Raw genomic sequence first — 23,012 nt, forward strand, 5'->3', positions numbered from 1 at the left:
TGTGAGTGCAGGTAGTGTACTTGGGCGGTGACCCCAGGAAGCATCGCTAGTGGAGCAGGCTGAGTGAGACACGGAGCGGAAGGAAGTCAGTGAGATGGGTGTTCTGGAGCAGGTGACTGCTGTGGGTACCAGGCTGTGTCACTGTGGATCTCAGGAGACCGTGCTTTAGAGTTCCCCAGCCGTGGGGCAGGGCAAGGGAATTGGGGGTTATTACCAGCTCTCCTCGGTCTTTGGCTGGGGGAGGGCAGGTGCTACCGCCCTTGGCTCTGGTGCAGATGCGTGCAGGTGCTGGCAGCGGCAGGTGCTCAGGTGGGCAGCAGGGACTGGGAGTGTCCGGGGGATGTGGCTGGGGCACTGACAGCCTCTGCGGCACTCGCTGAACCCAGGCATGGTGGCCCGGCCAGGCCCTTGGAGCGTGCCTCTTGTCAAGCCCCCTTCCCTCCACAGCTCCCTTCTCTCCATGTCCACGAAGCTGCCGCCCCAGCCCCCCCGCCCCAAGGAGACCCTTCCCGCTGAGGCCAGTCACCAGTACCACCTGCACTGCGTACAGCAGATACTTGAGGAGCACCTACTGTGTGCCGGGTGCCGCGGTAAGAGGAGGGAGCTGCCAGGATCCCTCCAGATGCTCAGGGCAGAGGAAAGGGGCCCCGCGTGAAGGAGGTCCTTCCCACACGCCAGACACGGCAGCCCTTTCCACCAGTCTCTGAGCTCTACGTTCTCTCCTAGAGGGAGGGGCCGACCGGCTGGGTGGCCACAGAGCCTGAGCCACCTTCGAGTTCCCTCCCGGCTCTGCCGGGGCTGTGATTGTAGCGGTTTTTCTGACTTCCTTTTCCCTTCTCTAACTGCCCCTGCCTCTTCCCCTCCTGGGGCCACTAGCCCCATGGCTGCCACGTGACAGCCTTCATCAGTCAGGAACTGAGCCTTCTAGAGCCCTCCCTCTGAGTCTCTATGGGGAACAGGATGCGATTCACGGTGTAATGGGGGGAGGCGCGGGGTGTCCGTTTATTCACGGGCACCCTTCTTCGTCCCTGGTGAAAGCCCTGCCTGGTGCCTGCTTCCTGGAGAGGAACCTCCTCCTTCCCGACTCCTGCCCCCACCTCTCAGACTCACACGACACTCTCCTGCCTTGTGGGCTCCGGGGAGGGGGCAGAGTTGAGAGAAGGAGGTGGTGGTGGGTCGGTAAGGCCGCCTGGTGCGGGGGCAGGGGAGGGCAGGAGTCAGGGCTGGGGCAGGTGCCGGGCCTGGCGGGGGCACACGCAGCACACGCTCCAGACTCCGTACTGGGCCATGGGCAGGCCTGCCAAGTCCCAGTCCCTTTGACTCATCTCTCCGGCTGCCACCCACAGACTTTCCCCTTGATGTTTTCACTTCCAATCCAGGTTTGGTCAGGGCGCGTGTGCCAGGGTGGGGGCAGGCGTGTGTTGGCCTGGGCTGGCCAACCTCATTCCCTTTGACATTCTCCCCCTACTTACCGGTGGCATCCACTTCCCACCCTGTGGGCAGGGCCGGCGTTGGCAGAATGAACATCTATCGTGTACCTGCCCCACTTGGAGAGAAAGGTGGCTGTACTTATTCGGGGCAGCCGTGTCCGTGTGAGGGCTGGGAGGACATTGGAGACATGTGCACGGGGACAGAAAGAGGGGACGTATGATGAGGCTTTCGGTTTTTCTCAGGTTGGAGCGTAAGCACCTTTGATCCGGGGAGGTGGAGGAGGCAGCTGCAGGTTGGCTGCTTGAGGCTCGCCCCCATGGGGGAAGCGGGGGAGGCAGAAGGGCACAGGTGGGGGGAGATGGTGACTGGGGAGAGCAGAGTGACTGGTGCTCCTCCCCCACCCAACACCCACAAGAGGCAGGGCACTCGGTTCCCCTCTGCCCAGCAAAGGGCAAGTGCTTCCTTTGGCGTTTCAGGACAGAGAAAGGGGTGGGTGGGCGGCTGTGTGTGTTTTGAGAGTGAGACCACCATAGGGTTCCTCTCATACCTGTGTGTGTTTTACGGGGTAAGGGTGACGATGGGGCAGCTGGAGGGAGTTCCCTCACTCTGTTGGCTTGGGGGGAACGTTGCTGTACAAGGTCATTTCTCTTGTTGCGGGGAGAGGTCTCCTCTGGCTTCCAGAGGGAGATGGGGTAGAGGTGCCAGCTGGGTACCTGGGCAGGGAAGCAGAGAAGCGGAGTTCTGGGTCTGAGGCAGCTGCCATTGGGGAAGCCCTGGGCTGAGCGAGGGCTGGGAGAGGACCCAGGCAAGGGACCCCTGGATTTTATGCCCCAATTGACCATTCCCAGAAGCCTGGCTCGCGGCAGGGCAGGGCTGGGGAGGAGCCTCAGCCACCGGGTGGGTGCGGATCGCGAGGGGAGAACAGCCTGTGGCCGTCCAGCGGCCCCTGCCTGCTCTGGCCGCCCTGTCCTGCCCCCACCAGGCATGAGTCAGACCGAAAGCAGAAGCTGCCAGACATTGCGCAGGGTGAAGCGAGGCAGAACCAGCAGTGCTATTTTGGAACCTGGTTAATTCCCCCTCTGTCCCCCAGCGCTCATCACTCAGGGTTCCCCCCACCTCCTGGTCACCAGCTCTTTGCCTTCCTTGAGGGGACTGTTGGGGGTGGGACTTGATGTCCCCTCGCAGGTTTGGGGGGTTGCTTAAAGCTCCTCCTCTTGCTGGACCCCTCCTCCCTACCCAAGAGGTGCTGGCTGCTCTGGAATCGGCCTTCTGGGGTGTCGGGAGGGTCGGGTGCCCCCTCCCGGTGGGAGCTTGCAGGGCGGGTAAAGGATGGTCCGTGGCTTTCAGCACTGCCTGCCTGGCCTGTCTGGCACGCACCCTCGCCCTGCCCCTCCTCTGCAGCTCTCAGGCCAGCTGTCAGCCGCCTCTCCCAGGGCTGTGAGCTGACAAGGGCTTCAGGTGGGAACTCTCCCGGCAGTGACTCTTAGAAATTTGGGAGGATTTCCAGACCCGGAGGGGAGATATTTTGGGGCCAAGGGCCTTTTCAGAACCCGTGACATCACGCACCCTGCATCAGCCCCTTCTTGACCCCCTAGTCAATGGTTCGTTCTTGGGCATCGAGGCCTGCTTGAGGCCCCACATTTTAGGATTTCTTTGGAGCCCGTATGAGCCTGGGGGCCCCTGGCCATCCAGCCTGTGAAGGTGAAAGAGGTCAGTGGGTGTGTGTTTCTGTGCCGAAGATGAGGGTGTTTAGGTGAGAGTGTTACCCATCCGTGGGTCGGGGGGATGGGGGTCCCTGGCACTCCTAAAGCTTTGTGGTCAGGGAGAGGGTTGGCTTTGCTACTGCTCGCGTGGGTGTGTGCTTGGGAGATGGTGCAGCCTCTGTCCACCGTGTGTTGCTGCCTGTCAGGGGGACCCTGAGGTCAGCGCTCCACCTGGCTATTTACCCCCCAGCAACCTGGGGTGGTGGGTTTCATGCACTGGGGCAGGGGGCTGTCAGCAGGCACGTTGCAGGTGACCAATTAGAATGTGGGTCCCTGTTAAGCTCAGGTGACCAGGACATGGGTTTCTCGTTGCTCAGCTGGGTTTGGGTCTTAGGCAGGGAAGGGGGAGGGGCAGAGCAATGCTGGGGGGAAGTGTAGTCTCCCCGGCCCGCTGCAGGGGTCCCAGCTCCCCCCGCGCCTCACAGCACAGCGTACGGGCACAGCCTGTCCTCAAGGCTGTCTGCTCTCTGCTGGAGCTGTTCTCTGGGCAGCCAGGTCCAGGGTGGGGGGTGTGTGTGTGTGTGTGCAATGGTGTGTATGTAGGAGATGCTGTATGTGTGTGTGAGTAGGTGTGTCTCATGCGGCCTCTCTGCATTGTTTTCCCGCCGGGAACCATATGAGCTTCCAGTCGGTTCCCCCAGACTGTTTCTTCTCCTGCCCAGGCCAGAGCCCCAACACCGAGTAAGTGCAAGTCCGGAGCTGACCTGGAGCCCTGCATTCCCGCTGGACTGAGAGTTTGGGCTGTTTGCTTAGGTTCACCGTGGGGCTCAGAAGGGCTGTGCCTGTCCCTTAAAGCATGTCTCTCCACCTCCCCGCTCACCCCTCCCACCTGTCACACTGCGAACCGGCAGGTGATCAAGCCCCCAGCAAGCTGCAAGTAAAGTGACTTTAAGGTGCCCATGCATCTCCTAGGATTCCACGTTAAAATGCAGACTCTGACTCTGTAGGTCTGGACTGGGGCCTGAGAGTCTGCATTTCTAACCAGCTCTTGGGGATGTGATGCTTGTGGATCTTGCTTTGAGTGGTGAAGTCTTAAAAGGCCCTCTTCCATCCAGACTCCAGCCAGATAGACACTGCTCACCCGGCTCACTCGTGGGCCACCCGCTAGTGCAGGCACCTCACACCCTTCAGCTCCTTTGATCCCCTCACCTGCTCTGAGAGAGGTGGCATCACTGCCATCCTGTTTTACAGATGGGGAAAGTGAGGCTCTGAGTGGTTAAGTACCCATCCCAGGCCACACAGCTGGAAAGTGGCAAAGCCAGACTAGAACTCTGGTCTATCAGGTCCAGAGCATATGACCATGTTACTAAACCCAGCCATCTTCCAGGGAGCGGACTCAGAAGGCTGAGATGCAGCTGAGGGGGATGGTGAGGGTTTGGACCACAGCTGCAGGGAACAGCATCCAACCCCACCTGCCTAGCCAAGGGTCCCTCCGCTGATGGGCTTACGACTCCCTACCTGCCTCCGCAGGCCCTTTCCGGACTGACTCCCAGCCTGGGCACCCAGCACGCACTCACGAGCCTGTGCAGGCGGGGAGGTTGGGTGTGCAGACCCCCTGACCAGGGGCCCCAGCTCCACTGTCTACCAGTGTGTAACCGTGAGCCAGCTGTCAACCTCTTTGCCTCAGTTTCTCCCTCTGTGAAATGGGGGACATATTACTACTTCCCCAGTAGTGTGTGCTTTGAGGATTACATCAGTAACACATGTCAACTCAGAACTGCACCTGGTGCCTAGGAATCGCTCAGTGCGATTAGTAACGAGCACCTACTGGTTTGTTGCCGGAGACCAGAGGCCACCTTCTGCGAATTTAACACAGTCCTCGGGGCTCATAGGTGTTTTTCTTCCTTCCTTTCCCCCTCCACTCTTCCAAAGTCTTCTTTTGTTAGGCAAAGCCTGGATACTTCAGTTTTAAAGAGGTTGTTTTCGAAGTCCTCAGAGGGAGATGAAATACTTGAAAAGGAAGCCAGACAGTAGGAGTTCATTGCAGTGGACAGTGGGCAGGGAGGCTGGAGACTGGAGAGGCCATTGCCGCAGGGAGGAAGCAGAGGAAGCCCCCGAGGGCGAGGGCAGGAGCCAGGCGCCCCCACCTGGGGCAGGGAGGGCTGGGTTTGGAGCGAGGCTTCGGGTTGGGAGCCAGAGCCACTCTGTGTGCCGGCTGCCCGCTCCCCACTGCCCCTGGGCTGGGGTGCGGATTGCTCTCTCCTGAGGAGATGGACGAGTGAAGCTGGGTCCCCAAGGCAGCCACAGCTCTGGAGAGGGAGTCCCTGAGTGTTGGAAAGCAGCGCCCGGCTCTCCTTGTCCTAGGCCTGCAGGGTGGCTCTGAGGGCACCTGGCCCCCAGCCCATCTGTGCTGCCGGAACCCTGTGCCTGCCCAGACAGAGCGGGGAGGGGCCCGCCACCGGACCGCCCATCCACCTCACGTGATCAACCAGGGGTCCAGCTGGGAGAGGGGACAGGACATGTCTGAGGTCACACAGCTGGGCAGTGGGATAGCCAGATGAGGTTTTCAATCCCACTCTGCCCTTTCAGAACAGACTTATTGTTATTCTAGTGCGTCCAAACTCTCGGGCCCCAAATCCATGATGGCAGGTGGTGACCAATCAGGGTGAGTCTTGAGCCTCATCTTCCTTGGTGGGGGCATCAGTGACCTTGTGGGCTGACCTAGCATCCACCAAAACTTAGCTCATCTTCCCTCAGCAGGGGGACAGGATCCGGTGGGCTGGGTGGGGGTGGGGGAGGTCACACGGGGCTTGAAGCCCTTGGAGACCCAGTCTTGAAAGCCTTCCCTTGCTCTTCAGGCCCCTTTCCTGTCTGGGGTGACATCTGCGGGCTGTACTTCCCTCCCTGGCCCTCCCTCCACACACACACCTCTGCCGCAGTCCAGTGCCAGGTCTCTGGTCCATGTAATCGCATTTCTGTCCAGCAGTTTGATATAATTTCTCCCCAAGGCCCTCGCGTGGCCCACATTAACCGCCTCAGTGAGATCCAGATATATGGTCCCCTGAGCCCTGGGCATGGATCGTCTTGGCTGCTTAGCGGAAGAGAGCCTACAGGTGGGCGGGGCCTGGCCTGTGTTCTGGGGAATCTGGGAGGGCTGGGGGGTTGTGCAGGCCTCTCTGGGACGCTCTGTAGGGTTCACCGAGGGCAGCCTGGGGTGAGGGGTGAAGCAGGGCTGGAGCTTATGGAGACAGTAATCCATCTGTAGGGGTCTTCCCTGTGGGCCCTGGTTTCCTTATGGGACTGGAGCTGGTGGCGGTCACACACGTGATGGAGACCTGGGCTGGCCAGGAACACTTTACTGTGTTCCTGCAGTGTGGCCTTGCACAGGGCCCTAAACCTCTCTGAGTCTTGGTTTTCTCATCTGCAGAAGTTCTGTTTGTCCCATGAAGTGTTTGTGGTGGACGGGTGAGATCTGATATAGGTCACATGCTGAGTGCAGTGCCTGGTCCATCGTGGTGACTTGGAGTGTTTGCTGAATGAGTGAACAGGTGGTAACGGAGCACATGATGGGTGGTTGGATGAGCAGCTTCCCAGGGCCCTGAGTCTCGTTCTGGGAAGTCTGCCGGCTGGAAATAGGTGGAGGTTCTGAAGAAGAAAGCTGATTTCTCTGGGAGTTTCCTTGTAGCTGCGGAGACTGGCGGTGACCAGAAAACAACTGGAGAATAAAGGTGTGGCCACAGGCAGGCCGTTCAAGGGGTTGGGATATCCAGGATGGGGTGCAGGGGAGAAGGGAAAGGAGGGGGTTTCAGTCCCCTCGCCTCACTCCAGCCCTGGAGAGCAGCGCTGCCCACTGAGCAGCTGGGTGAGGGATTCTGTGACATGTGTGTCTGTGTATGAGAGAGACAGACAGCAGAGGGTCTGCATGTGTGGCTAGGCTGAGTCTATGCATATCACAAGGGCGAACACCTCCCAGGACCTTTCTTGTGTCTCGCCTTCATGCCCCTCCGCCACGTCTCCCCCTGGCCCCCCATCCTTCAAAGCCCAGTGGCAGTCCTCCTGGGACAGGCCTCATGCCAGGGTCCAGCTGATCCCTATGAGACAAGACAGGCGCCTCTCTGGTCTGGGATTGCCTTTGGAGCTGCCCCCCTTGCCTCACAGTTGCCTTGCCTTGCCCCGGGCCAGCCAGGGGGCGCCAGCTCCCACCCTTTCCTGTGGGATGTGAGCTGGGTCCTTGGGCTGATGGGCCTGAGCTCTGGGCCCTGGAGGCCGCTCAGCAGGCCGGGAGCTCCTGTGTCTGCCCTTCGCCTCCCCTCTCCTTCCCCTCCCTCCTCCCCACCTCCTGTCTGTGTTCAGGCTTGTCTAAAACAAGCCCCTGATTATCCTCCCCCACCCCCAGCCTCCTGCAGCACCCAGCAGGTGCACACTTACCAGGGCAGGTGTGACTCCCAGTTGCTTTTTTTCAGCGTTGGAAGCAGTCAGAGGGCCCACTGTTGCCTTTCACGACCACCTAAGGGACCACGGATCCACTAAGATAATAAAGACCCACACGACTAAGTGTCTCCAGCTCCGGGCTCTGTGCTAAGTGCTCTGCCTGCTCTCCATGTCTTTAGAACCCAGAGTGGGGGGCTTCACTGCGCCCCACCTGCCTTTGCCATAGCAGTGCCGTGAATTATGTATAATATACAAGCTTTGGAAGAGAAAATCTTTTTTTTTTTTTTGAGATCTGAATAAATTCTTTATTTTAGTTGATTACTCAGAGGGAAGAGAAAATCTTTTAAAACCCAAGGCTTTTGGAGAGGAGACAAAGAGGGTGCCCGGTATTGGGAAAACCTGGCCAAGGCCTTTTTCCTTCTGGCCAGTCTGTAAGGAGAGACAGAAGCTGGGTGACCACTAGGCAGCACTGCCCCCACCTGGGGCCTTGATATGGGTGTGTGTGTGTGTGTGTATGTGTGTGTGTGTGTGTACATGGATGCAGGAATGGATGGGACCCTTTCCTCAAAGGAAACTTACAAACAGAAGGAGGAGACTTGCCCAGGGATGCCCCTGGTGGGCGTGGGTGAAGCGACAGTAAACAGTGACCGGTTGGTGATATCACCCCTCTGCCCATGATTTCACCCTTGCAGAAGTGAAATCACCCAGCATCCCAACTTAGATCACAACAGCTCTGTGGGAGAGGTTCCCCAGCTGGTAAGTCCCACTTGACTGATGGAAAGACTGAGGCTAGGTTCAGACACTGAGTCAGGCCCAAGTCTGGGACTCTTCCCCAAACATTCTGATGCCAAGTTCCCACAGCATCTTGTGGACGGGCATGCTGGCTCCTGGGGGTCTTCTGACACCTCCCTACTCTCAGCTCTCTTTGGGTCTGGCCCAACTGGTGCTCCCCACGCCTTGCAGGGACCTGTGGCCACCTTGGTAATTTGGAATGGCCTTGACTTAAGGCGTGGGGGTTGTGTGGACATTCTTGTTTCCTAATTCATCAGGCCTTCCTTTGCCACGTCCTCTGCCAGAGGGGGCTCAGAGAAGACAAAACAAACCCCAGTCCTGGAATCTTCCCCTCTCTTCCCTTCCCAAGGCTGAAAGGTTACTCAGGAGGTCGCGGGGCCCTTTCCCCTGCCTCCCGGAGCCTCGGCACCTGTTCAGGAGGCCTTCCTTTTAGTGGTTGGTTTGATTTCCCCTCTGCCACAACTGGGCAGCTCCCACACAACTGGTAGTTTGTAACAGACTGGATCAGAAGAAAACTTCTTCCGACCACAGAGGCGCAGAACGTAATAAATGGCTTAACCAGGCATCCTGGCCTCTGAGCTTCCACACTTTGTTGTTTCAGCCGCCAGACATATGTTTTTTTCTGGGAATACAGGAAATTATCTCTGCCCTTTGAGGAAGGGCAGTATTTTTTCTGCTTATGTTTGGGGATTCCAGACCATTCCCCCATCCTGGGCACCCTCTGGCCCCTGAGCTGGATGAAAGAGATCAGCTGCTGAAACCCTTTGATTGTAGCGGGCTTCTTCACTGGGAATCCCTAAAATAAAATGTGGCCACCTTGCCCCAAGTGCAGGACCGAGGCCGAACTCTAAGCCCCAGGACTAGGGTGGTGGAGCCAGACTGCCAGTGTCCAGTATCTCCACTCATTAGCTCTGTGACCTTTGGCAGGTGACAACCTCTCTGTGCCTGTTTCCTCATCTGTAAAGGGGGGGACAGTACTGGTACCCATGTCATGAAGTGATTGTGATAATTAAATAAGGTGCTTTGAACCATACTTGGCACATGGGAAGTACTCCATAAGCATTAGTATAAAATATTTTTCCTCGATAGAGAGATACACATGTTCATTATAGAAAGAGAACATTCCAAAGACAAAAAGAAAAAAATTCACTCATGATTACATCATCCAAAGAAGTCAGTGATATTTTAATATATTTCCTCCCAAGAGGTTTTTCTACACATATTTGTACATGATGATTATCAGATTCTATGCACAATTTTGCACCCTACTTTTTGTCATTTGACATATCCCCGGGTTACTTATTGTAAATACAACAATCAATGAAGATGAACACAACATAATTTTTTTTTTGACTGCATGGCTGGCAGGCTCTTAGTTCCCCAGCCAGGGATTGAACTTGGGCCCTCAGCAGTGAAAGCACAGAGTCCTAACCACTGGACCACCAGGGAATTCCCAAACACATAATTTAACCATCTTATTGCTGGACATTGAGATTATTTTTGATTTTTTCTCTATATAACGTGATGGGCATCTTTATGCATAAAAGCCTTTTCTGCATTTGAGATTCCTTCCTTGGGCTAGTGAATATTTTTTAAGGCTTTGATACTGCCAAATTGCTCTTCCAAAGAGAATGTACCAAGCTAGCCTCAGGCAGTTGTGTTGAAGCTGCCTGATACCAAAGGCCACACTTGGGTTGCGGGGGAGGGTAATTTGTTCAACTCTTCTTTTACATTTTTTAAGGTCTGCCCTCATTCATATGTAAACTTTTAATGAAAGTGTGATACACCTACAGAAAAGTGTACAAACTGTTGAGTGAGCATCTGGATACCTTTTTATAAACTGGACACTCCCGCATCACCAACACCTGCATCAAATTACAAAACATTCCTAGACGCCCACCCTTCACCCTGAGCTGTCCTGGGCCACCTCCCCGTCACTCCCCCCAAGTATAGCCAGGATCCTGACTTCTAACACAGAAGGTTCGCTTCGCTCGTTTTTCAACTGTGTGAACATCGATCACGTTGTGTGCGTGCTTGGCTTTTTTTGTTCGCCGTTATGTCTGCGAGAGTCATCTGAGTTGTGTGTAGCGATAGCTGGTTCACTCCCATCGCTGAGCAGCATTCCAGGGCATGGAAGTACCACAGCTTCTTTATGCATCTTCCTGTTGATGGACGTTTGGGTGGTGTCCAGTTTTGGCCACTATCTGTAGCGCTGCTGTGAACATTCTAGGCCGTGTCCTCCGATGCCCACACGGGTGCTTTTCTGCTGGACAGATACTTAGGAAGGCAGTTGCCGGCTCATGGGGTCTATGTATTTTCTGCTCCCTACTCATTTTTTGTTTTTTTGAACCATTTTTTTTTTTTCAGGGGTTGGGGTAGGGGTACACCAGGCGGCTTGCAGGATCTTAGCACTTCGACTAGGGATTGAACCCAGGCCCTCGGCAGTGAAAGCGAGTCTTAACTGCTTCCCGGTACCACCAAGGAATGCCTCCGGCTCATATTTTTCAAGGATCACCTGGAAGGCAGAAAACTCCCCAGGGCAGTTCAGGGCCCCGCAAGCAGTTGGAGGGATGTGCCTCGTGCAGGGCTGTTTGGGGGGCCCTACACCGAGATCATGTGCCCTCCCAAGGCCGGGGTCTGGGCTGCAGTGGAAATTGAGTGAGGCCCTGGGTCCTGGCCCTCCAGCTCCAGCTGGCATGTGGCTTCTGACCCTGCCTGTGCCTCTGGGGGCAACTTCGTGTCCTCACCTGGGGTCCTCAGCTGGCCTGACAACCATGGCGCTGAGCAGGGAAGGGCTTGGGCCAGACTCCAAGTGGAGCTGGGGAGCCCCCAACTTTGAACATGATTGGAAACCGGTCGGGCCCCTCACAAGCCCCTAGAAGCTGCCCTGCTTCCTCTTCCCTTGTTTTTAAAGAATCACACAAGCAGCACATTTTCATGTCCTAAGAGTTAAGTGCTTCGAAAGTGGGACGAGAAACTGCAAGAACCCCTCTGCGCCCCTCCCATTCCACGGCCCCTCCCCAGAGGTGACCACAGTGAACACTGCGGGTGTTGGGGGGCCCAGACGCGCGGATAAAGAGTGGGGGCTGTGAATCAGGCTGCCTGGTTCAAATTGCCAGCCTGCTACTTACCAGCTCTGTAACTTTGGGCCAGTGACTTCACCTCTCTGTATCTCAGTGTCTCCCTCAAAATTGAGGGCAATAATAGTAGTCACTGCCTAAGGTTGTTGTGAAGAAGAGATGAGTTAATATTGGAAAAGCACCTTGCCCAGCACCGAACAATGGCAAGCATTTACGAAGCATCCTGACCCTTCTAGTCTTTTCTACACATTTACTCATTTCTTGCCTAAGCGGGCTCTGGCTCTACATTTTATTCTGCAGTTTGATTTGTCCATTCAGTGCTGTACCTCTGAAATCTTCTTTCCTGTATCTGAGACCTTTCTGTTCTGGGACCATCTTTCTTCTTGTCTCTCCTTATGGGGTCCACTGATTTTTCCCCTCCCTCTAGGCGTTCCAAAATGGGTGGATCCCTCTGTCCACATCTTCTCTCGGGAAAGGTTCTGACCAGCCTGTTCATCCTAAGGTATAAATGACTGATGAGGGAAGCTGGTGTGAAACCAGTCCTGGCCCCTGGTTTCACAGGGGCACATCTTTGGAGGGGAGCAGGGATCCACCCGTTATCTTATGGAACACCTGAGGACTGTTAGGCGCGTTCTGCATACTCGCTGAGTCTCCTCGAATCCTCACAACAACCCCATGAGGCAGGTGCCATTATTGGCTCCATTTTACTGAGCAGGAAACCAAGTCACAGAGAGGTTAAGTGGCTTTCCCAAAGTCACCCAGCCAGTACGGGTGGAGCAGATACGTCGGCTGCCTCTGTTGGACTGTGAAGCCCAATTTGGTCACAACTAAAGTAGAACCCAGACATGGCTCAGGGAAAGTAGAGGCAGGTGGGAGGCTCTGGGGGAACTGCAGCAGAGGCGGCCCGTGGGTTCTGAGGGCACAGATGGGGCGGCTCTCGTTGCCTCGGCTGCAGCTTCAGCCCCTGCTATTTTCCGTGCCCCTGGGCAGGGGCAAGGATTCTCTCAGGAGGAGGGGACAGGGGAGAAGGTCCTTCAGGGAAACACGCTAGCCCCGGGGTCTGCATCGTCCGTCGTAGGCACTCTAGTTCCAGTGTTACCTGGTACGTGCGCGGTGGACCCTTTCCAGGCCTGGTGGGTCTGAGGTCAGATGGTGGGGAGGGTCTGGGGCATTTTAGATCTCTCGTGTCCCTCCTCTCAGCCCCTCCTGACCACACCGGGCACTGGGGGAGGCTGTGAGTGGCCCTTAGGCTTTGAGTGAGCAGGTGTGCCTGGGGGTTGGCGGGGGGGCGGGGGTGTTAGCATGCCCAAGGTCTCTGCCCTCAGATGCCCTCACCCCTCAAGTCCCGCCCTTAACCCCGCACCCATCCCACTGGGCCACTCCGCGCTCAGAGCAACCCGAGCTGGGGGCCAGGGGAGAGGGTTGGGACTCCGCGGGTAGCAGCAGCTTTGCGAGGGGGGTGGGAGTGGGAAAGCCACCCTCTGTCAAAGGACACTCGTTGATACACAGACACCTCACCGTTCACAGTTCAGTATCCTCTCCCAGGAAGCTCTCACAGACCCGGGTGGGGCGGAGATTCCTGTGTCCATTTTACACATGGGCAAACGGAGGCTGGTGCAGGCAGTGAGAGGCTGCGTGGACCAAGCCCAGGTTCTCGCCCGGCCCTTTGTCAGAGAAACAAGGGGCTTGTTCTCCGCCAGTCCTCCCCGTGTCGGCTGGCACTGCCAGGCTCAGTGTCTGCACTACCGCCCCGCCCCCCCTCCGTCCCCAGGGGCCAGCTGAAGTCAGATTGTTCCTGAGGGGGCGGGGCTCACTGCGTGAGGGGGCGGGGCTCACTGCGTGTGTGAGCGGGTAGGGGTGCAGCTGCGAGGGGAGGGGCGGGGCTGGGGTCAGAGCCTGCGAGGCCTGTGGGGCTGTAGTGGAGGCGGGATGGGGGGTGGGGGAGGGGAGGCGGCAGACACAGGCTGCCCCGCTGCAGGAGCACAGGACAGGGGTGGAGACTGCAGCTGTGTCCCTGCTACAGGACAGGGGAGGCGGGGAATGGCGTCGTCTGCTCCTTTCTCCTTGGGGACTGTGCTAGGCAGAAGGACCCCTGGGGCTGAGGCAGCCTCGTCACGACTTCCTGGCCTGGGGGGGCAGGGAAGGGAGGAAGGGAGGTAAGGGTAGCGCCACTGAGTACTCAGCCCTCGAGGTGGGTGTTGGCGCTCCACTTTGTAGGGCAGGATGCAGGGTGGTTAGAGGGAGCCCTGGCTTGGGGCTCAGGTGGCTTGGGCTCCATTCCTGGCCCTGGACCAACCAGACATGCAACCTGGGACAAACGCCTTCCCAGCCCTGCATGGAGACATGGTGGTCTGCAGACCCGCCGCCCCCACCCACCATGGGCCGGGGAGCCAGACTGTGGGCTTGGGTCCCAGCACTGTCCCTGCTGCACGATACGAAACCTCCCCGTGCCTCTGTTTCTCCTTATCTGAAGAAGGAGAATAATAACCAGAGCTCCCAGATGGGGTTGTTTGAGGTTAAATTGCTTGGAACAGAGCCCAGCACACAGTAAATGCTCAAATAGATGCAAATTATTATTATTTCCATGATGCAGTGATTTTCACTGAATATATGCCAGTACCTCTGCTAATGCTGACTTAGTCTGATATCTGGCATTCTGCAGAACGTGTCAGCCTGTGCTGCTTCCCTTTGCCACCCCCAGAGGTCTGGGTCTCATTCTTAGGACTTTGGGGCACAGCTCTGGCCTCTGGTCTACACTGTGGCTGATCTACTGTCACTCACGCACTCAGCCTACCAAGTGCCACGCACTGTGCAAGACACCGTATTTGCATTTAACGTTCTCTCCAATCTTCTGAAATGCTTTACAGATGAGGGAACTGAGGCTCAGAGAGGTTAAGTGACTTGCTCAAGGTCACACAGCAATGAAGTGGCAGAGCTGGGATTCAAGCCCTGTTCGAATAGCTCTTGCTCAACTAGTCATACTCCCTCTTGCAATATCCCTGAGATGGGACCCTCCAGCCCCTGTCAGGACTCCCGTAGCGTCTGGGCACCCCCAGGGCCCCTTCACCTTTCAGAGAGTCTCAGCCCATCTCAGCTGGGAAGGGCCTCAGAAATCACTCAGTCCAACCTTTTTGTTTTGTGGATGGGGAGACAGAGGCTCAGAGAGGGGAAGGGACGTGCCCAGGGTCACTCAGTGAGCTAGGGACAGAGTGGGCCCAGCTGCGAGACTCGTTCTGTCCTATCCTGCCCCCTTCCCGACTAGGCCTGGCGGCCTTAGTCCCCTGTCCTCCCGAGACCCTTCAAAGATCAGGTCTGGGTGGTGGGAAGCCTTCCCTGGGCCCTGGGAGGACCCGGTGCCCTGAAGTGACCCTCCCTGCGCAGGGTTACAATGGCCTGAGGACTTGCCTTTCTCACTGACTGGACTGTAGATGCCACCAGCTCAGAGACTGCAGCTGGCTTGCTGCTGTATGGCCAGTGCGGGTTCATAAATCGTGACAATTCCCTGTGCACGTTCACAGAGGCCTGAGGCACAGCAATGGACAAGACAGACAAAATGCCTGCCCTTGGGGGAGTTTGCATTCCTACAGAGAAAGAGATAGAGGATGAATGAAGTAACTAAGCAAAAATGCTTAACACTTAAGATGGTAATAAGTGACATGGAGAAACATAAAACAAGGAAGGAGCATAGGGGAGGCGGGGGCTGGCGGCGGGGGGGCTTGCAGTTTTAAATAGGGTAGTCAAGGAAGGTCTCTGTAAGGAGGCGACACACTTGAGCCGTGGAGGTGAAGGAATGAGCCATGGTGGTGTCTGGGGGATGGGCATCCCAGGCAGAGGGAAGCGCAGGTGCAAAGGCCCTGAGGCAGGAAATGTGCCTGGTGTGTCCAAGGGATTGGGTGTGGCTGGAGCAGGTGGAACAAGGAGCAGAGTAGGAGGTGATGGGGTCACAGGGACCATGAGGTGGGGACAGATCATAGAGGGCTTTTTAAAGTAAGGACTGTGGCTTTTATGCTGAGTGAAACGGGAGCCATGGAGAGTTCTGAGCCGAAAGAGGGAGAGAATCTAACTTCAGTTTTAACAGGATCCCTCTAATTACTGAGTTGCAAGTAGAATGTCGTGGGGCAAGCAGGAGGGAGTCTGATATGAGGAGGCACCTTCAGGAAGCCGGGTAAGGCATGGCAGAGGCTGGGCTCACACAGGTGGCAGTGAGGTGGTAGCAGAGGAGGGTGTATTTGACGTCAGATCTGGCAGGCTCGCCAGGTGGCATGAGCGAGCAAGGAGTCAAGGCTGACTTCAAGTTTGGGGGGCAGACCTGGAGGGAGTCTCCATCTCTGGCCCGGGAACCAGCAGACTTGGGGTTCAGTCTCAGCCGTGTCACCCACTTGCCTGGTGACCTTGGGCACGTCCCTCCCCCTCTCCTGTAAAATGTGGGTTGCCCTTGTACCGGCCCCTTCCCCAAGAGCCCCATGCACTTTGTGTCTTTTTTTGTTTTCTGTTGTGTTTTGTTGGTTCTTGGCTTCGCGGCGCATCTTGCAGAATCTTAATTCCCGGACCAGGGTTCGAAGCGGGACCCCCTGCGGTGGAAGCGCTGGGTCCTAACCACGGGGCCACGAGGGGAGTCCCAAGCCCGCGTGCGCTGGAGGGGACCGCGCCTCACCGCCCTGCCCCCTCCCGCCCGCAGGGAGCCGGAAGCCGCCATGGCGTCGCGCATCGGGCTGCGCATGCAGCTCATGCGGGAGCAGGCGCAGCAGGAGGAGCAGCGGGAGCGCATGCAGCAGCAGGCCGTCATGCACTACATGCAGCAGCAGCAGCAGCAGCAGCAGCAGCAGCAGCAGCAGCAGCAGCAGCAGCAGCAGCAGTTGGGGGGGCCGCCCACCCCCGCCATCAACACCCCCGTCCACTTCCAGTCTCCGCCACCCGTGCCCGGGGAGGTGCTGAAGGTAAGGCCTGCTCCAGCCTGTCCCCTCTGCCCTGCCCCTCGGTCCTCTCGTTCCTCGGAGCCCCCGCCTTGAGCCCTTTGCCTCCTCTCGCTTCCCAGGTGCAGTCCTACCTGGAGAACCCCACCTCCTACCACCTGCAGCAATCCCGGGACCAGAAGGTGCGGGAGTACCTGTCTGAGACCTACGGGAACAAGTTTGCCGCCCACATCAGCCCCGCCCAGGGCTCCCCAAAGCCCCTGCCAGCCGCCTCCCCGGGCGTGCGGGCCGGACACGTGTTGTCATCCTCCGGCAACAGTGCTCCCAACAGCCCCATGGCCATGCTGCACATCGGCTCCAACCCTGAGCGGGAGGTGAGTGAGGAGCTGGCCGGGGCCTGCCACCAGCAGAGCTGGGGCCGCGTGCTGTGCTCCTGGGTCTCCTAGTCTAATGGCAGAGGCAAGGTACTGCCCTCGGGGAGCCCCAGTGTGCTGAGGGGAGACCCGGCCCCGCCCTCGGGGAGCCCCAGTCTCCCAGGAGAAACACCATCCCTACTTTGGAAAGCTCTGCTAGGGAGAAACAGAAGACTCATACACAAGTGCCCAGCACACCTGCAAAGCCGTATCCTGACAGAAGGTGTATAAAGCAATCTCCCTGGGCAACCTGACTCTTTGGGAAGAGCCCTGGCCTGGGCCTTGGGGCCTGGGGGACCCGGACAGCTCATCCTCTCTCTGGGTCTGTTTCCTTCCCCCAAATGAGCAGACAGGGCGAGGTGGGCTCCAAGATCCCTTCAGGTCAGTGGCTGTCCCAGTGCCCCTTTCTCCCTGCCTTTCTCCGAGTGGGCACCCCCCAATATAGACTTTTTTTCCCTTTCAGTTTGATGTCATCGACAATATTATGTGTCTGGACGATGTCCTGGGCTTCATCAATCCTGAAACTCAGATGCCCAACACGGTACTGCTGGCCAGGGAGGAGTGGGTGTGTCAGAGGGAGAGGCAGAGGCCCTACAGCGGCTGTGAGCCTGGACAGAACTAGAGATGGGTCCTCACCTGGGCAGAGATCGCATCTTGCTGCAGAGATGAGTCGCCTCTATCAAATCATGTGATGAGGGCCCGGGGCCCGGCAGAATTATGCATGCAGAGAGACGCACCTTAGCTGTGTGCCTGGTGGGGCTTCAGTGGGGAGAGGTGGCTGGGGAAGGCTCCCTGACTTGGGGTGGGGGCAGGAGACGCTGGTGCTGAGGGGAGCAGTGTGGCCCCAGGAAGGCCTGGAGCTGATGAGTTCTGGAGTATGGGGCCCCCTCCTCTACCAAGCCTAGGGCCCAGCGAGCACAGGCCTGCGTCCCTCACTCTGAGGGGCGAGTGGTATCAGGCTGGTTTTGTCCGCTCCCTCCAGCGGCCTCCTGGCAGTGTTAATGCTCTCTGGGCTTCTCTGGCAGAGGGGACAGGGCAGGTGGGAAGGGGCCTGGCTTGGAATCAAGAGGCCTCAGTTCTGACTTTTTGGCTGTGCCTCTGGGAAGTCCCTTATCCATTCTGAGCCCCTGGGGATGATGCCCTCTACCCACAGGATGGTGGGAAAATTACATAAGGCAAGAAATTGGGGGCTAGCTCTGCCCAAGGGGGATAGGTACTTACATGAGAAGGTGGAATTGCGGGCGTCGCCTCCCCTTTTTTGGACATCCCTGGTCCTTAGCGGCTCACGCCTGCCCCTGGGGCCCCAGCCCACGCCGCTGAGGGAAGCCAAGGAGTCAGTCCTCAATCCCGACTGCCCTGGGCATCGAGGGCTGGGAGGGGAGCGATGAGGGCACAGCGTCTGGCCCCTGTAGTGCTTCCTGTGTACCCTGTGATTTGCTCTGCGCGAATGTGTGGCGGGAACGGGGGAGATCTTTCCAGAGCTCAGATCTGTGCCTCTGGGGCCCCTGTTTAAACCCCCCAGTGGCTGCCCATCGCCAAGTCCCAGGGTCTCTGCACGTGGAACCTGCCCTCCCCCATCACGCTCCGCGCTCCTGCAGCTTGAGCTGCTTGTGACCTCCAAGCTCTGTCCGGCCCTGCTTCTCGCTCAGCCATCCTCCTGTCTGTAGTGCCCTTCCTCACCACGCCCTCTGGAAACCTTCCAGAGACTCCAGAATAGATTAGGTGCCCCTCCTCTGGGCTTCGAAGGCCCTGGGGGAAATCCTCTCATCCACTATCTCCCTCTCTCTCCACTGCTTCCTGGCAATGGCTGGTTGCTCCTTGAGGGCAGGGGCTGTGTCTTATTCAGCTCTGGACTCTGCCCTGGGGGACCCCAGCACGGTCTCCCCCGGTGTCCCGGGGAATCGCTGTTCCTGGGACGATGGGCCCTGGGGAGAGCCCCCCGCGGAGAGGGGGCTGCTCATCGAGTCCCCTTCTTCACCTCACCCTGCAGCTGCCCCTGTCCAGCAGTCACCTGAATGTGTACAGTGGAGACCCCCAGGTCACTGCTTCCCTGGTGGGCGTCACCAGCAGCTCCTGCCCGGCCGACCTAACCCAGAAGCGAGAGCTTACAGGTACCACACCGCTGCCTCCCTGCGCCCCAGCTCCTGACTCCCGCCGCTTCCCTTCCCCCCCCAGCTCCTCTCTCCTCTTCTGTCCTCCAGATGCTGAGAGCCGGGCTCTGGCCAAGGAGCGGCAGAAGAAAGACAATCACAATCTCAGTGAGTCTCCCCAGCCCCTCTCCCACCCCTCCCCTGGGCTGGCTCAAGGCCACTCTCTGACCTGCCCAGATTGCCTACCCAAGGCTTTAAAATCTGGGCATTGGTGTGACTGGATTCAGCGCGACTGGATTCAGCACAGCCATCTTCCTGGCAGGCTCTTCTAGGAGGGGGTGGGAGAGGTGCTCCAGGGAAGAGATATTCGTGAAATTCCCAGCACTTCAGAGGGAATGGGTTTATCAGATTGTTTTCTTTAGGGCGTGGAGCCTGGGAAGGAGTTCTGGGCAGTGGAGAGAGTCCTCTCCGGGCTGCTTCACCTGCTACAGCCTGACCCCCTTAGTTGTGTCTGACCTGCCCTCGCCCCCCTCACCCCCATAAAAACCCCATTTGGTTGGTCACCCATGACGTCCCACAAGGACTGAGGCATCCCTGCTTGGGCTGGACCCTTCTCAGGTGGGGTCCTCATCCCCCTAATGGCTCCCCCTGGCATTTGTTACTTTTAGTTGAAAGGAGGCGGAGATTCAACATCAATGACCGCATCAAGGAGCTGGGAATGCTAATCCCCAAGGCCAATGACTTGTGAGTGGGTTTCCTGGAGGAAGGGGAGGGCAGGGCAGCAGCCCGCAGGTATTATCTGCTGGTTGCCAGGGGGAAGGGATGGGAAGAGTTTATCATCTGTTCAGAAAAGAAGATTCCTCCCTCCCCCAAATAAGGAAGGCTCAAGATAGAGGAGCAGATGTCCCAGAATTGAGAGTGGGGTCAGAGGGCTTCCTGGAGGAGGGGTCATGCTGGGACCCCATGCCGCACCACAGGACTGGTGCCGAGGTGGTCGGGGACAGGAGTAGTGAGAGTCAAGGACGGGTGTGGGTTTTGGTGGCAGGAATGGGAGGCCTGGGGAAGGAGGCTGCTCTGAATTGCCTAGTTCCTAGGAGTCTTAGTGAGGTGGGTGGTGGCACCATCGTCACTTGTGGGGCCCGTTCTGTGCAGACGGAGATCAGCTTCCTCCATAAATAGGGGTTGACCGGGTCTGGGGTTTGGGGCAAAGCTGGGACAGGCGACATAAACTCTGAAACCAAAGCAGGGTTTTACTTACACCCACTAAGCTCCTGGCAAATACTTGTCCCCTCACCTGAGCACGCGCCTCTGATTCTGCCTGGCCTGCAGGGATGTGCGCTGGAACAAGGGCACCATCCTCAAGGCCTCTGTTGATTATATCCGGAGGATGCAGAAGGACCTGCAGAAGTCCCGGGAGCTGGAGAACCACTCTCGGCGTCTGGAGATGACCAACAAGCAGCTCTGGCTCCGCATCCAGGTCTGGCCCTTGCACTTGGACTTCTTGGGTAGCTCTGACTTCTGACCCCTGGCCTGAGTCCTGACTCCACGGGCAGTGCTTATGCTTCTGAAGTTGGAGACAAGGGGATGATGCCCATGAGGAAGGACGATGTATCAGTCAGGATGTTATAGTTTGGTAACAAACAATCCCCAGCAACTTGAAGCAACAGATGTCACCTGGAGGGTCTGTTCCATGAGACCCTCATTCTGGGACCCAGGCTGATGGACAGGCACATCTAGAGCTGGCTTTTGGGTGACACTTGTCCCTTCTGCTCACATTTTCTTGATCAATGCAAGCACATGCCTACACCTAACCTCAAGGGGGCAGGAAAGCAAACCTACCCCTATGGGAGGCAGAGAGCTGAAACGGTGTGGTGCTAAGAATCACCACAGGGGACAAGAGAAAGAACAAAGGCTTGGGAGAATCCATCCTGCCACCTAGAGCCACCTAGTCCTGGCTCTGTGTTGAAGTCCTTTTGTCCTCTTTGGACCTGAGGGTGATTGGACTACAGCTTTAAAAATTTCTGTTTCCTAAGGTAGAGGATACAATTCACACTACAATCCAGCACAATAGCCATACTCAAAGTGAAAAATCAAAGTTTCATGAAAGAACCCTCATCCTTAATAGATGCAATGCATTCTGATAATTTCTAGTCTAGTCTAGTCTAGACAAGTCTATGTCCGTTTAAAAAAAATGGAAAGAGAGCTGGTCAAGACTCAACTGTGGTGGTTTCCCAACCCGCTAATGAGTTGCGACTTGCAGCTTGAAAACACTGGTCTAGACTCTAGAGCTGCCCTGTGCTTCCTCCCAGCTGAGATATTTTGTGGTCTTGGGTGCTACAAAGGGAGGGGCACGGGCTGCAGCAGGGGTCGGGGGAAGGGAGGGGCAGCAGGTGCCCGTGGGTGTGTGCCTCTAGCCTCTGTCTGCCCCACCTGCAGGAACTGGAGATGCAGGCGCGTGTGCATGGCCTCCCCACCACCTCGCCATCAGGCATGAACATGGCCGAGCTGGCCCAGCAGGTGGTGAAACAGGAGCTGCCCAGCGAGGAGAGCCCGGGGGAGGCCCTGCTGTTGGGGGCCGAGGTCCCCGACCCTGAGCCACTGCCAGCTCTGCCCCCCCAGGCCCAGCTGCCCCCGCCAGCCCAGCCAACCCAGCCACCGTCCCCGTTCCACCACCTGGACTTCAGCCACAGCCTGAGCTTTGGGGGCGGGGGCAACGAAGGGCCCCCAGGCTACCCCGAACCTCTGGGTCCAGAGCACGGCTCCCCGTTCCCCGACCTGTCCAAGAAGGATCTGGACCTCATGCTCCTGGATGACTCACTGCTACCACTGGCCTCCGATCCCCTCTTCTCCACCATGTCCCCCGAGGCCTCCAAGGCCAGCAGCCGCAGGAGCAGCTTCAGCATGGAGGAGGGCGACGTGCTGTGACCTGGGCCACGGGGGCGGGCCTGGGGGGTGGGAGGGCAGGGCCGCCTCCCTCCCACCCTCCAGCCTGCACTTGTGTGTGAAGTAGCCCCTGCCCTGCCTCCCTCCTCCCTGTCGGCCCCCTGTTTGGACTTAGTGCCCGCTTGGCAGCCCGTGGGGTCAGAAGCCCCCCCCACCCAGGGGCTGCCCTCTTGATGGGACTGGGCAGGAGGAGGCCTTCAGCCTGGCTTCCAGAGGTGAGATCATGAGGGCAAGGGAGGGGACAGGGTGTGCTGGAGGTAAGACGAGGTCCTACCTTCTGAGCCTGGTCCCTCCACCAATGAAGGAGGACTCGTTGGAAGGAGGGGTCCAGAAGTTCCTTCTCAGAGGCAGTGACTGGCCCAGGGGGTGCCCAGGCCTGCCTTTTTGGGACTCCAATGGCAACAAGCCTGTCCTCCAGCCTGGCACTCCCCCCACCCACAGGTGGGGCCCCCCACCCCCCTTTGGTGCTAACAGCTCTCCACCAGGTGGTGTGAGGGCGGGGGTGGCCAGAAGAGGGGGCGCTGGGTTCAAGTTAGAGTGTGGGGTCCCTGCTGGAGGAGCAGCTCCCCTCCAGGCTCCCCACTTTGTGCCTTTAGTAAACACTGTGCTTTGTACCTGCTTGTCCTGTCTCTTTGGAGGGGGTCTGGGGACAACAGAGATGGGAGGATTCAACCCAGTGGGCTCTTTTCTGCATTCAGAGTTCAAATGCCTCCGATGGGGACCAGGGAAGGGGGATACAGATGGGAGAGACCGCGTCCATCACCTAGTTTCCCCCAGCTCCCCAGCCCTGCCCCATGGAAAGCTGGAGATCTAGCCTTACTTACAGGGCTCAGGTGCTGCTGGGGTCTTGTCCCTCAGCACAGCCACAAGGTGGCGCTGCAGCCCCGCTGGTCTCACACCTCCAGCTGTGGCCTGAGACCGCTGACCTGGGTGATGTGGGAGACCCCATTGCCTGTAAACCAAGTCTACTGCTCTTAACTGCTGTTCTTGGGCACTGTGGGTCCACACTACCCCTGGCTGGGGATGGGGGGCATGTTTCTACTGTCCCCACCCCAGTTCTTTCCCCTCCATAGGTGGGCTGCCTGATCTGTTGGGGCAAGGCCCTCTGCCCTCTTAGTGTCTCTAGCAGGACCGCCTCCCTAGGAAGTGAGGGGCTGCGTCCTTCTCTGGGTTTGGGGAAAGAGGGACCACATAAACTTGTTTGGGAGGAGGCAGG

The 23,012-nt window shown here is 57.8% G+C and overlaps 1 protein-coding gene across 3 annotated transcripts in view; it reads left to right on the forward strand.

The window, feature by feature from the left end:
- TFEB (transcription factor EB) overlaps positions 1-22,134 on the forward strand; it is a 45,343-nt gene extending 23,209 nt beyond the window's left edge. For all 3 annotated transcript variants that reach the window (XM_057700252.1, XM_057700251.1, XM_057700253.1), the window contains 8 exons: positions 16,116-16,374; positions 16,473-16,724; positions 17,227-17,304; positions 18,754-18,874; positions 18,965-19,021; positions 19,522-19,597; positions 20,183-20,330; positions 21,290-22,134. In XM_057700252.1, the coding sequence (XP_057556235.1) occupies positions 16,132-16,374; positions 16,473-16,724; positions 17,227-17,304; positions 18,754-18,874; positions 18,965-19,021; positions 19,522-19,597; positions 20,183-20,330; positions 21,290-21,778 (1,464 nt within the window). In that variant the 5' untranslated portion in view covers positions 16,116-16,131 and the 3' untranslated portion in view covers positions 21,779-22,134. The remainder of the gene's footprint in view (positions 1-16,115; positions 16,375-16,472; positions 16,725-17,226; positions 17,305-18,753; positions 18,875-18,964; positions 19,022-19,521; positions 19,598-20,182; positions 20,331-21,289) is intronic.
- The last annotated feature ends 878 nt before the right edge of the window (positions 22,135-23,012 follow it).

The sequence above is a fragment of the Hippopotamus amphibius genome, chromosome 11 (assembly GCF_030028045.1).
Source record: "Hippopotamus amphibius kiboko isolate mHipAmp2 chromosome 11, mHipAmp2.hap2, whole genome shotgun sequence".
Lineage (NCBI taxonomy): Eukaryota > Metazoa > Chordata > Mammalia > Artiodactyla > Hippopotamidae > Hippopotamus > Hippopotamus amphibius.